The sequence below is a fragment of the Sinocyclocheilus rhinocerous genome, unplaced genomic scaffold, assembly GCF_001515625.1.
Source record: "Sinocyclocheilus rhinocerous isolate Xijiao unplaced genomic scaffold, SAMN03320098_v1.1 scaffold1292, whole genome shotgun sequence".
Lineage (NCBI taxonomy): Eukaryota > Metazoa > Chordata > Actinopteri > Cypriniformes > Cyprinidae > Sinocyclocheilus > Sinocyclocheilus rhinocerous.
Genome location: NW_015656599.1, coordinates 1,202,493 through 1,214,779, shown reverse-complemented (window position 1 = coordinate 1,214,779; position 12,287 = coordinate 1,202,493). Strand labels below are relative to the sequence as shown.

Here is a 12,287-nt window from a genome sequence, read left to right as displayed (position 1 = left end):
ACAATCTCCACTATAAATGCCTATTTTGATTTAAAGCAAAAATAAAACTCACGCATGTGCAGCAAGCAGAAGAATGTTTTAGTCGGTGGACTAGCCTGGATTTAAAGAGATAAGTTAAGCCATAAACTTTCTGTTATTATGATCACCCGCAAGTTGTTCCAAACCTGTATTACTGTTTTTCCCTCAGTGGAACACAAACAAAGATTTTGGTAACACTTTCTATGAAGCCCGTATTTATAATACATTATAAGGGTATTCTTAAGGCATTATAATGAATGAATAATGCATTATAAAAGAAAACCTTATAATATGTTGTATCATCTCATAAATAATCAGAAGAACAGTTTTAATGTATTATAATATGTACTTATTTGTGGTTATATGATTAATAACACACAATGAACACGTTGCATCCACTTAAGTTACAATGAATTATATTTCCCATACTTATAATGTATTATAATAGTCATATCTTGCCATTGTTTAAGATCTGCAAAATAACTTTTTTACTGTAAAATTACAAATACAAAGTCTTCATGAAAACATCAAAAAGGCTTTATAATGTGGTCTTATTTATAAGTGATCTTTGTCTGCTGAAAGTAACTTCACTTTACTTAAAGCAGACAAAGACCACTTATAAATAATAATAATAATAATAATAATAATAATAATAATAACAATAACAATATTTTTTTTCTCAAACAGCCATAAGATCAGATATCAGATCAGATGAATGTATACACATTTGCTTTGAACAATTTTTTGTAATATCAGTATGGTTATTTTGATGGTACCCTTTAGACAACTGTTGATAAGTAACTATGCAACTACATGTCAACTAGTAGTCATTGGAGTTTTAGTATGTCTGCTAAATATCTGCTAACACTTTACTTTGATGGTTCCCCACAGTAAAACTGCACATTTTAGAGTGGCCTTTTATTGTGGCCAAGCCTAAGGCACACCTGTGCAATAATCATGCTGTCTAATCTGTGAGGTGGATGGGATTGTCTCGGCAAAGGAGAAGTGCTCACTAACACAGATTTAGACAGATTTGTGAACAATATTTGAGAGAAATAGGCCTTTTGTGTACATAGAAAAAGTCTTAGATCTTTGAGTTCAGCTCATGAAAAATGGGGGCAAAAACAAAAGTGTTGCGTTTATAAATTTGTTCAGTGTATATATACACACATTGCATTTTTTTTATTATTTGAAAGTATTACAACTGAGCTTAAAAAAGCTCACAGCAAAATTAACATCAACCTCACAGGAAACACTCAAAAATGCTCAATTTCACCAAGATATGAGATAACCCACTATAAATTAAGTGGATTTAATATGGTATTCATTGTGTGTTATAAATAAGCATACTCTTAAAAGTAATAACCACAAATGTGTATGTATTATAATTGTTATGATTATTTATGAGATGATACAACATTATATGTTTTTTTTACAATGCATTATGCATTCATTTTAATGCCTTAAGAATACCCTTACAATGTATTATAAATACAGGCTTCATAGAAAGTGTTACCAAGATTTTTTTGAAGAATTTCAACAGTTCACTGTAATGAAAGTGGATGGGGACTGGCTCCAAAATAACAAAAAAGCACCATAAAGTAGTCCAAGTGACTTGTGCACCATATATTTAAGTCTCATGAAGTCATACAATACTTTTATGTGAGGAAACCAAACAGTTGCCGGAAGTCATTGTCTTCCATAGTATGGAAATACTATGGAAGTCAATGGCTACCAGCAACTGTTTGGTTACCAACATTTTTCTAAATATCCTCTTTTGTGTTCAACAGAAGAAAGAAACTCATACAGGTCTGGAACAACTTAAGAGTGCGCAAATTATCCAAAAATGATCCTGTCACAGCTGGAGGGGAATCTGTGAATCATGACTTAAATTTCACTCTGTTTCTCACTCAAATCTATTATATGACTTCAGAAGTCTTAGAATGTAGTGCTAAAGTTGTACGGACCACTTTCATGATACAGTTTTTGAGCAAATTCAAAGATTAAGTACCAAATAAAGTCATTTTTTGGGTGAACTACTCCTTTAATGTTTTCTCAATGCAACACCAGAAGTGTTTGGCTAGACTAAAATGAAGTCCATTCCAGTGGAATATTGCTTAGAGTTTGGGGGAGACTTTAGAAGACCATCTAATAACGCTGTCAGACAGTCTCTCAAAACCAGGGTTTTCATTTTTGGGATTGTATCAGGGCTGGCAGGACCATCTGCGTGGCTGGTTTCACACTTCGCTTACTCATAGAACCAGCTATGCATACTTCATGCCGCCAGGCCAGACTTCACGCGACTGCCGCCACATTCTGAAGTTAATCCCCTCTGTCCCTCTAATACACTTTTATGAGATTTTTCTTGGCTTCGGGAGATGATCATAGATTGTCTCCAAACCAAACCAACAAACATTACATGGAGAGACTGGCAGGCTTTTGCAGTGGTATGACTGGGATAAAGTGACTGCCTCTGCAAGGGCATTGCAGATCAACAGGGTGAACGCATATTTTACATGTTTAATGATGGTGCTGATTTGAACAAATCTTTTAAGTGAACAAATCAAGGATATGCTGTCAAGAAAAGTGAACAAGCAAACTCAAAAATGGAGGGGGAAATTATAAATCTGCTTTGTTGTCATGCTTATGATACTTAAACCCTCTTTCTGGAGATTTCTTAGTAGACTTGTAAAACTTTTAGACTTGGTTCAATCAATTTTGTTCAAACCAGATGAGAATGATTCAGTGACTCAAAACAGTCACACAAAAACAGTCAATGTTGTCGCCCCCTACTGGTATAACAATGTAATCTGCAGAAATCTCTGAATGAATCTGAACAAATCTTTTTAGTGGACAGATTCAAAAGATTTAAGCTGGATGATTTAAAATACACAATGAATGCTTTTTTGTAGGCCAAACCAGAATCACCCTGGCTCCCTCAACAAAAAGCCCAAAAGATTTTTTCACTTTATTTTTAATTATTGCCGAAAACAAGCTCTGTGACCAACAAAAGTTTATGATTAGACATTAAATAATAATGTTTATTAAGATATTAAATGAACACATTTTTAAGCCTAATTTTGAAGCCTAAATACAATCGGCAGAAGTAAAAAGCTAAAATTAGGTTATTAAACTACAACACGGTACTTAAACGTCATCTTCCCACAACTCTTTAGAATCTTTACTTAAAATCTACAAATTAGAAAGTTTGAGTTTAGACATTTAATGTCTTCTGTAGCAACAAATGTCAACCTCTGTAGTCCCATTTAGTCACTTGTTAGCAACTGCCTTTTTCAAGACAAGTAAAATCTTTAAAAATAAATCATGAATGGGGTATTACTGACGTATTTTATGTCGTAGAATAAAACGTGAACTGTTTTTGAGACCACAGACCTTATTTTAGGCATTAAACCCCACTGATATGGCATATATGTATTATTAATTCAGCCAAAGTCCACAACCCATCACTACACTGAACTTTAGGCAGTAGACAGGGAAAAATAGGTCTATTTCACATTTTAAGAGGTCTCTAGAAACAAATGGCACACTGGTAAAATGGAAGAGAGGGAAAATATGCACATCCAAAACAATGGTAAAATGTCTACAGTAATATAACGCAATAACAGAGATATGTTACTTCCCAAAAATGTACTTACTCAGAATACATTTTGCTACCTGGTGCTAACAGGGCAATGCTACCAAGCTAAACCTCGGCTGAATTATCAAAAGTTTACACAGGTGCCTTCTGGCGCCACTCTGACCTCTAGTGGCTGCAATGGGAAAAGCACTAAGAGCGTTCCAGTGAGTTTTGGATAACTAACATGTGAATTTGAAATCCTTGAGTGCAATTACTACAATTAAAGGATCAGTGTGTGTGAGATCAAAGTTGGGGTTGTTCTAATACAAGCGCCTATCTGTCTTGCTAGCCAAAACAAAGGAACATGTTTATTTGGGATGGAAGTAAATCACAGTCCATGGCTGATTAATCAAGGGCCGACCCTGAGCTAGTCGCCTCCATAATAAAGGAGTTAGTTTTAATGGCGCAATGGATTTTAAATGAGATTGGTGGTATCCACTGGACAGGACGACAACTGGCTTTCTGGGGGCCTACAATCTCCTGCGCTGACCTTGTCTGAGGACTCACCGCTAATACTATGAAAACAGAAGCTAATCTCTTACACCAACATATGTGGCTTCCAGCTCAATGCATTTATCATCATAATAATAGGCTTTCATGAGGTCCTAGCATGCTAACAGCACCCTGAACTAGCTCGGCCTGATAAATGAAGTACTACTGCAGACCAAAACAGACCGTTAAAGATATGAAAGAATGTGGTTGTTCGCAATCACACGATTCCTCCATTTATTTCTCTTTGTCATTGAACTAAATATGTTCCAGGTTCAACTGACAAGTGAGCTAAAATTACACAAATAAAAAGCAAACACAAGGTCCTTCAGCTCACTGAGTCCAATAATGGCCATGTTTCAAGAGCGTACTTGTTTGGTCAGATATTTCTCAGGTTCAGTACAAGGATAATGTGTAACCCACCAGTCCAAGTAATGAACAAGGCAAAAATCGAGAGCAAATCCTATGTTTCTCATAGTTCTTTGCAACATTTAAACTGGACTAAAAACAAAACAAAACAAATTTTGGACATGCAAAAAAAGCCTGATTTTTGCTGCCAGAACAAACTTTGTCTTGTCGCTACTGCCGAAACAACACTTTATTTCGCACCATACTTGTACTGTATGGCTGGAATGACAAATAACTAAGCTTGAACTTGTATTTGATATAAATGACTGTGACGAACCAACCAAGAACTACAGCTGCGGTGGAGCCTTGGTTGCAGTATTTCAGGAAAGATGTCAGAGAAATATTCTAATCACTTTTTATGAGGTTAAGCACAGATTTAAACAATGAAACCTGGGGAAAAAACACAACAGATAAGTCACATCACACAGCAGTGATATATTTACTACCTGCATGCAGTTTTGATCTAGCAATACACCAATATAAAACAGAAACACCACTCTTAGATGAATTTTTAACTTGGATATTAAAAAAGAAATATACTTAATTACCATTCTGTACAGGTCTGTAACAGATTTTTCTTCAGCCATTACTTCAGTCACATGATCCGGTAACACTTTAGTATAGGGACCAATTCTCACTATTAACTAGTTGCTTATTAGCTTGCATATTACTACCGTATTGGCTATTTATACTTATAAAGCACATATTTTGCATGACCATATTCTCCATCCCTAATCCTACCCAATACCTAAATTTAACATTTACCCTACTAAGCAGTAATTAGGAGTTTATTGAGGCAAAAGACATAGTTAATAATTAATTAATAGCAAGAATTGGACCTTAAAATAAAGTGTGACCTATGATCCTTCAAAATCTGCATTACATACAATAATATCACATAAGAATTGTGAATAAATATTAAAATTATATATAGTTATATATAAATTACACTAATTTTATATATTATGCGATTGTATTTATTTATTAAATTTACTTAACGCCATACTGACAAAAATACCACTGAGTTAATTATGACAACAATTATATGACATTTTTTGCAGGAATGTAAATTCCATATCCTGATGGACAAGGAGCGAATTTTCATATGGTTGACTTATTATGGGAGCTTTAGCCCATGATTGACCCTCAAAACTGGTCATAAACCCCGGGCTACACTTGACACGTGCAAAGACCGGCAATTCACCTTTTAGCCGGGTCTGTCTCAATTTTCCATTGATGAAATTAGAGAGTGAATAGCAGATGGCTGCACTCGTGAAAGCAAAGAGAACTAAATCTTTCCATCTCAACCATGAGGTCGCCCGTGTCACATTTGAGTTTGCTTCTGATTGAGCCGTTGGCCAGAAGGATACCTTGCAAAGACTACACCATGTTGGTTATAGTAGCGTGTGATTTAATGCCAGTGTGTTCCCTCTGTCCTGTCTCTCTATTAGGCTTTTGATGAGTCTGGAGACAGGAAACCGCTTGTTGGTACAGCTGGGAAGCTTTTGCAGGCATCATTCACTTAAATATTTAAGAATCCTTTCTTGGTCTATCATGTAAAGACTGCCCAATGTCTGTCTGTAAGAAGCAGACGAGGTGTGATTTCACATTCTAACCTCTTAAAGGTACAGTACATACAAAAATTTTTTTTTTAATTCTGTCATTGTTTACTGACCCTTATGTTGTTCCAAACCTGTATGACTTTGTCTTCGGTGGAAAACAAAAGTACATATTTAACAGAAAGTTCACGCTGCTCTTTACCTTTTCATGAAAGTGAATGTGTTATGTGTTATGAAAGTGGTTTGCAAAGTTTCATTTAGGTACAAACTAATGGAATACAAACTTGAAATGCTAAAATACAGTCTGAACCCAGATAGGGTCTGGAAGGTATTAGCAATCTTATAACAAAATTCCCCAAAATCAACTGTTTTGAAAGTGTACCTGGCTTCAACACCGATTTTAACTGATCCAGCAGAAATCTGCTGATGTAAGCCCGGGGGAAGTTGTTCCCTGCTGTATGATATGTTAACCACATTTGGACTCTTTCACGATCTCTCATCCACCGTTTCCAAGCCAACAAAAATGGGTGACTCTGGTTGAGTCAGCAAAGTGTTAATGTGTTTCCTCTACAGACCTATGTTCCAACCATTCCTGTGTCTGTATATATTATATTTGTGTAGAGTTCCAGTCTGAGGTTAAAAAAATCACCACAAAATAAACAGTGTTAAATTATCTCCAACAACATTCATTTAAAACTAACTTTAGAAGAATGACTCAGGTAGTACAAACCAGTGGGGCTCAAACCAGATGAAAGCAGTCTCATAGCATGCTAATAAACAGACTTACACTTTTTACAAGAAAGGTGACCATAAAGTGGACATTGTTCAATCCTATAATGCAGAGCAATAACGAGTGTACAACTGATGTAGACTTAATGGCTAGCTTAGATTACCCATGAGCATCACACTGAATGAATTTACTTCTTTAAGTGGACTATATTAGTGGAGTAATGTAAGAGTAGTGAATGAGTGAGTGATTTCGGACATCGAAATACATTTAAGGACTTGGGAGGTAAGCAACCACAAGAATGAAATTAGCGCTGTGCTAACAACTACTCAGAACAACTAATCAATAACATACATTAGCAATGACCTGATAACCACACAAAACACCTTAGTAAAACCCTAGAAACCACCTGGAACACTATCAACCACTAAAAAAACAACAGAGAATGCAATCACCTAGCCAGCTTCAAGAAACCACACAAAATGCAGTAGCAACCAAATAGCAATGCGCTAACAACCACCAGAATATGTTTTTAATTGCATAAGAATGCACTGAAAACCACCCAGAACGGCCTAGCAACACCCTAGAAACTAGCCAAGGTACCACTAAGAAATACACTAGCATCCATCTAGCAAGGTCCAAGAAACCACACAGAATACAGTAGCAACCAAATAGCAATACGCTAACCACCACCCACTCAAAACATGTAATTAATCTCATAGCAATGCACTGGCAAGTGGCGACCAGCAAGAACACTCTAGCAACACCCTCAAAACAACCTAGAACACCCTATCAACCAAACAGAAACATGCTGTCAACCAACAAGAACACTTTAGCAATTGCATAGCAATGTCCTCGCAGCCACCCAGAACATGATTTTGCAAAAGAAAAGATAAAAAACATTGTTAATTTAAATATGTTAACATTTCAAATCTTATTTGGGCTAAAAAGGTATTTTGTCTGAAGTCCACATAGGTAAACCAAGACTTTGTAGACAAAAGCAGGCCCCTGCTGGAAAATCCAGTTTAAGCATCTGTGCCCCAAAAACCAGCATGAACCCTCTGAACTGGTATGACCAGCTGTTATTTGCTGTTCCAAGTTGATCTACCAGCTTGGACCAGCTAGAAATCAGCATGTTCCAAAACACAGCTATCACCCTAAGCTGGATTTTCCAGTAGAACCTTATTTGGCAATTAGACACTGGTGGTTTGAACAGAATGGAATTTTATCTGTGAGAGTTACATGTAATATGACAACTCTCAGATGTTCTGAATAAGCCAATACACAACCCAGATGGCTTTAGGGACAGTTGAAAAATGTTTATTCATCTCCAAAGAAAAAACACTCATAACATGTGGAGTAAAGAAAAAAAACTACATTAATGTGTGGTAAGACCATTAGACAGAATTACATCTGATATCCACCACTGAGTGTCCATAAATGCTAAACTCAAAATATCCACTAGAGAGCACCAAACTACTCCCTCCAAGTCTAAAAGTCTAAATTACATTATTGCTAATTAAAACATTTTCAAAAAGAGGTCTGTCCTGAATGAGAGTAAGAACATATGAAGACAACTTCCTGAGGTGAAGGAATTCACTGATCAGGAGCATTTCTGAACAGATTATTCACTTATTTTTCTTAGCAGCGATTCTTTTCGAGCGGCGGAGGCCTCCGACATCACGCTTTGGAGGGTTTAGGTACAGGAGGAGAGGCAGGAGGTTTGGAGGGTTTTGGAGCAGGAGGAGAGTCAGGAGGTTTGGGGTCTGAAGGGAGTTTAGGGGCAGTAGAGTGTTTGGTGCCTCTGTGGACTTTTTTCTGTGGTTTAGCTGACTGTGGTGCCTCCTACGTAGTCGAAAGCAAATTTCATTGACTAAAAATTTGTAGGTACAGATTAAAGGCCCGTTCACACCATGAACGATAACTATATTAGCTATATTTAAAGTCAGGTGGATTTTGATTGTCTGTCAATGTTTTTATTGTTCATTAGCTGGACGATAACGCTCTATAAATGTTTCCAATTATAATATTCCTCTGTGTCATTATCGTTATAGCTATGTGGAAAATCTCTCTCAATTAGAATGATTATTAAAACTATAGTTGCCATTATAGTTATCATCATTGTAATGGACCTTTATTCAGTTTGAATGTCTGCTTAGTGCTAAAAGTATCAGATCGGAAATAGCAAACAGTAATCAAAAGTGATCCACTAACCTCTTTACCGGACAGCTGGGATTCCAGAACAGATATTTCTGCTTTCAGAGTATCTATGTTTACCTTCCCACAAAAAAAAGGATCATCTTAAGTCCAAAACGTTCAAATTACACATTTTTGAAATATCTGAGGATGTGCTCTTGCTAGCAGTCACCTTGATTTGGTTGATGTTCTCCTTACAGCTGTCAGTGTCCTTCATGAGTCGCTCCTCCTTTTCTCTGAAAACAAAATAACTGTAGATGTATCAAAAATCTAAACACTGCTAATCTGCAGCAACAACTTTAGCATGTTGAGAAGAGATTTAGAACTGATAAATTAGCGATTGAGCTAACGGTTTTCTTCTGGTGGACAATAAAACTGGCAAAAACATCCCATAGATGTACATTGATGTGGGGACACAGAAGACTTGGAGGGAACCACCCAGAACACCCTAGCAACCGCATGGCAACATTTTAGCATCATGCTAGTGAGTTTTGGATGGGTAAGTACCACTAGAAAAGCCATTCTTTCATTGTGTGCATGCTGTCTGGTTAATACCTCAATACTTGTGCTTTTTCCGCCTCTGTCTTGAGTTTGCTGACCTCTGCCTTCTCCTCAGCAGTAGTGCAGTGCACATCAGCAACCTTTAGTTTGGCAAGGAGATCTTTAAGATCAAGCCCTTCCAGCTGACTAGAGCTCAGGGACCTCAGAAGTATTTCCATGGAAATTTGCTGTAAACGTTCACATGACGCCACCTCAAACACCGGAGCCACAGATATTGAGATCAGACAGGTGTTTCACAAGCATCACATTGTGAAAATGGTGTGTCTGAAGAGAAAAATGCATTACAAATATGTCATATATCACCTTAGAAAGCTCTGTTTGTATTTTGTCAAGTACAGCAAGGCCCATGTCCCGCATTTGTTTCATGCTCTTCAGAGACTTTTGCAAGTCGCTTAACTCTTGCTGTAAACCAAATTGTCACGAAAATGTCCTCTTGGTTTAATTTAATTCTCAAGATGAAAAGAAAATCTTAATGACAATGATCAGGAGAGGATGTGACATTGTGTATGTATACTGTGTGCAATATGCAACATTTCAGTGTGCACAGAATACCAGGTGACCTACTATATTTGCAAAACTCTCAATATGCAAATTAATAAGTAATGTAATATTAACAGCGGTTTTAAACAAAATTTGACAAATATTGGAATAAACATATGGTAAATAATCAGAGATTTTTCTGAGATGATAACTGGACACCACTCGCTACAACTGAAAATGTTTAGCATTGCATAACATGTAGTAGTTTTTTTAAAATAGCATGCAGTATTTAGTGTATACTATGCAGTATACTAATATTCCATCTAAAAATATGCATTCATTGACCTGCGCCTGTTGAACTCGCTTTTTCCATTTGCTTTGATAGACAAACTCCAGGTCTGTGTCTGTCCATTTGTATCCCTGCATTCCCTGGATGAAGATTTCAGGATCGGTATTCCCAGTGGTTGCTGGACAGTCATGAAAGTGAATATTAAAGCAATAAAATTATACTGAACAAGAATCAGTGAGTATATGTGGTGCGGTACCATTACTAACAAATATAAAAACATAGAGAGATGTGTGAATATGATTACTTATGTCAGTGAGCATATGAAATCACCTGATGCTGCTGTAGAACTAGACCTCCTGATGGACTTCCTCTCATCTTTAACTTTGGGGTGCTGGAGAACTTCATTTGATCCATTGCAAGAAAGGTGTTTGGTTATTTCCTTGGAAAGAAATTTGAACTCATTAAGAAATTTCATAAAGTGATTCTTAAAAATGTGAACATTTAAAATAATGCTAATAAATATAAATGTTTATAGTTTCATCCTAAGCAAAATTAATAAATGTAAATGTTTTAAGTATTTTTTAATGTCAAGCTAAGACACATTTATACGCAAATGAAGATATTTTGCATCCAATGTCTCCTTTAAAATGAAAATATTATAATCTTAATACAAGTGATGAAGGATTTCGACAGTCTGACAGTTATCAGTCTTGAGCACATATTGTAAGTTTAACCCTGCCTGGTTTACATGTTTGAAAATGATTAACAGTTGAAAACATTAGAAATTTAGAAAAGTAATCAAAAAGTAATCAAATGTAATCAGTTACATTACTTTAATAAAGTAATTGAAAAGTTACACTACTTATTACATTTTAAGTAGGGTAACTTGTAATCTGTAACCTATTACATTTCCAAAGTAACCTTCCCAACACTGGTTATGTGACTAAATTAATGCAATCCATTTCCAGTATGTTGGAAACACATGGGTGAGGACAAGCCAAAACATTCTCATTATAAAAAATAAAAAAAAGAATTAAGTCTAAAGAAATGTAGATATTATCATGAAGCAAAAGAGGCCATATAGGCTATTCATTGTTAATGGTACACATTAGAATTTGTTCGTGAGAAACACGAATGACCCACTGATATACTATCGCTGTGTTTGTTTGTTTGTTTACCTGGCCGCATGGCTCATCTTTGACCACTTGTTCTGATGTTGGAGAAGCATCTGGTTCGCTGGGCTGGTGTGTTGTTACTCTTTCACTTTCAGATGGAGGTGTCCTCTCTAACTGTCGCCCGGCAGGTATAATATTTGGATGTTCATCGATTATTGATTGCGTTAGTGAAGGTGCATCATCCGCATCCAAATTACGCACATTTTTGGTGCGCTTAATTCTGCCTTCCTTCGAGCTCATATGAGCTGCCGGTGTTTTTAACACTTAAAATTTACAGCTGAGGATGTTTGAAGAACAATGCTACAATCTTGACGCTCTCAAACTGAAGTTACTCCATGTGATGATTCGTGGTAATGACATTTGGCGGCCACTAGGGGCGATAATAAACAGCTGCAAAAGATACTTGTAGCGCTCACTGTTATTGTACAGTTGTTAAACTCAAGACAGAAGCAGTACATCTTTTTTTTTTTTTTTTGCTAGTTTCCCTCGTTAATATGTAATGTCTTTTCTCTGTGTTACATTTACCAACCAGGTTTCACTATATAAAAACTTTAATGTTTACTCAACAGGCTCTACAGCTCAGAATATTGCAGTGAATTAAGTTAACCGGCAGAGGGTATCATTTCTCAGGCAAAAACTGTGACAGTCCACATAATATTGAGGCTACTTTTAAAATGTATGAATGTCATCTCGTTGCGAATATCGAACCAAATGGCATTTAGTTATAAAGAGTGAAAAAAAAAAATAT

At 36.2% G+C, this 12,287-nt stretch overlaps 1 protein-coding gene across 1 annotated transcript in view; it reads right to left on the bottom strand.

Annotated features, from left to right (window-relative positions):
• Positions 1-8,518: 8,518 nt before the first annotated feature.
• The window catches only part of LOC107720340 (WD repeat-containing protein 44-like), an 11,409-nt gene continuing 7,640 nt past the window's right edge, over positions 8,519-12,287 (bottom strand). Inside the window, exons 2-9 of the mRNA XM_016528019.1 lie at positions 11,543-11,870; positions 10,695-10,803; positions 10,421-10,542; positions 9,899-9,997; positions 9,590-9,786; positions 9,207-9,270; positions 9,053-9,115; positions 8,519-8,683 (exon numbers count right to left, since the gene is read on the bottom strand). Of these exons, the coding sequence (XP_016383505.1) occupies positions 8,519-8,683; positions 9,053-9,115; positions 9,207-9,270; positions 9,590-9,786; positions 9,899-9,997; positions 10,421-10,542; positions 10,695-10,803; positions 11,543-11,779 (1,056 nt within the window). The 5' untranslated portion in view covers positions 11,780-11,870. The remainder of the gene's footprint in view (positions 8,684-9,052; positions 9,116-9,206; positions 9,271-9,589; positions 9,787-9,898; positions 9,998-10,420; positions 10,543-10,694; positions 10,804-11,542; positions 11,871-12,287) is intronic.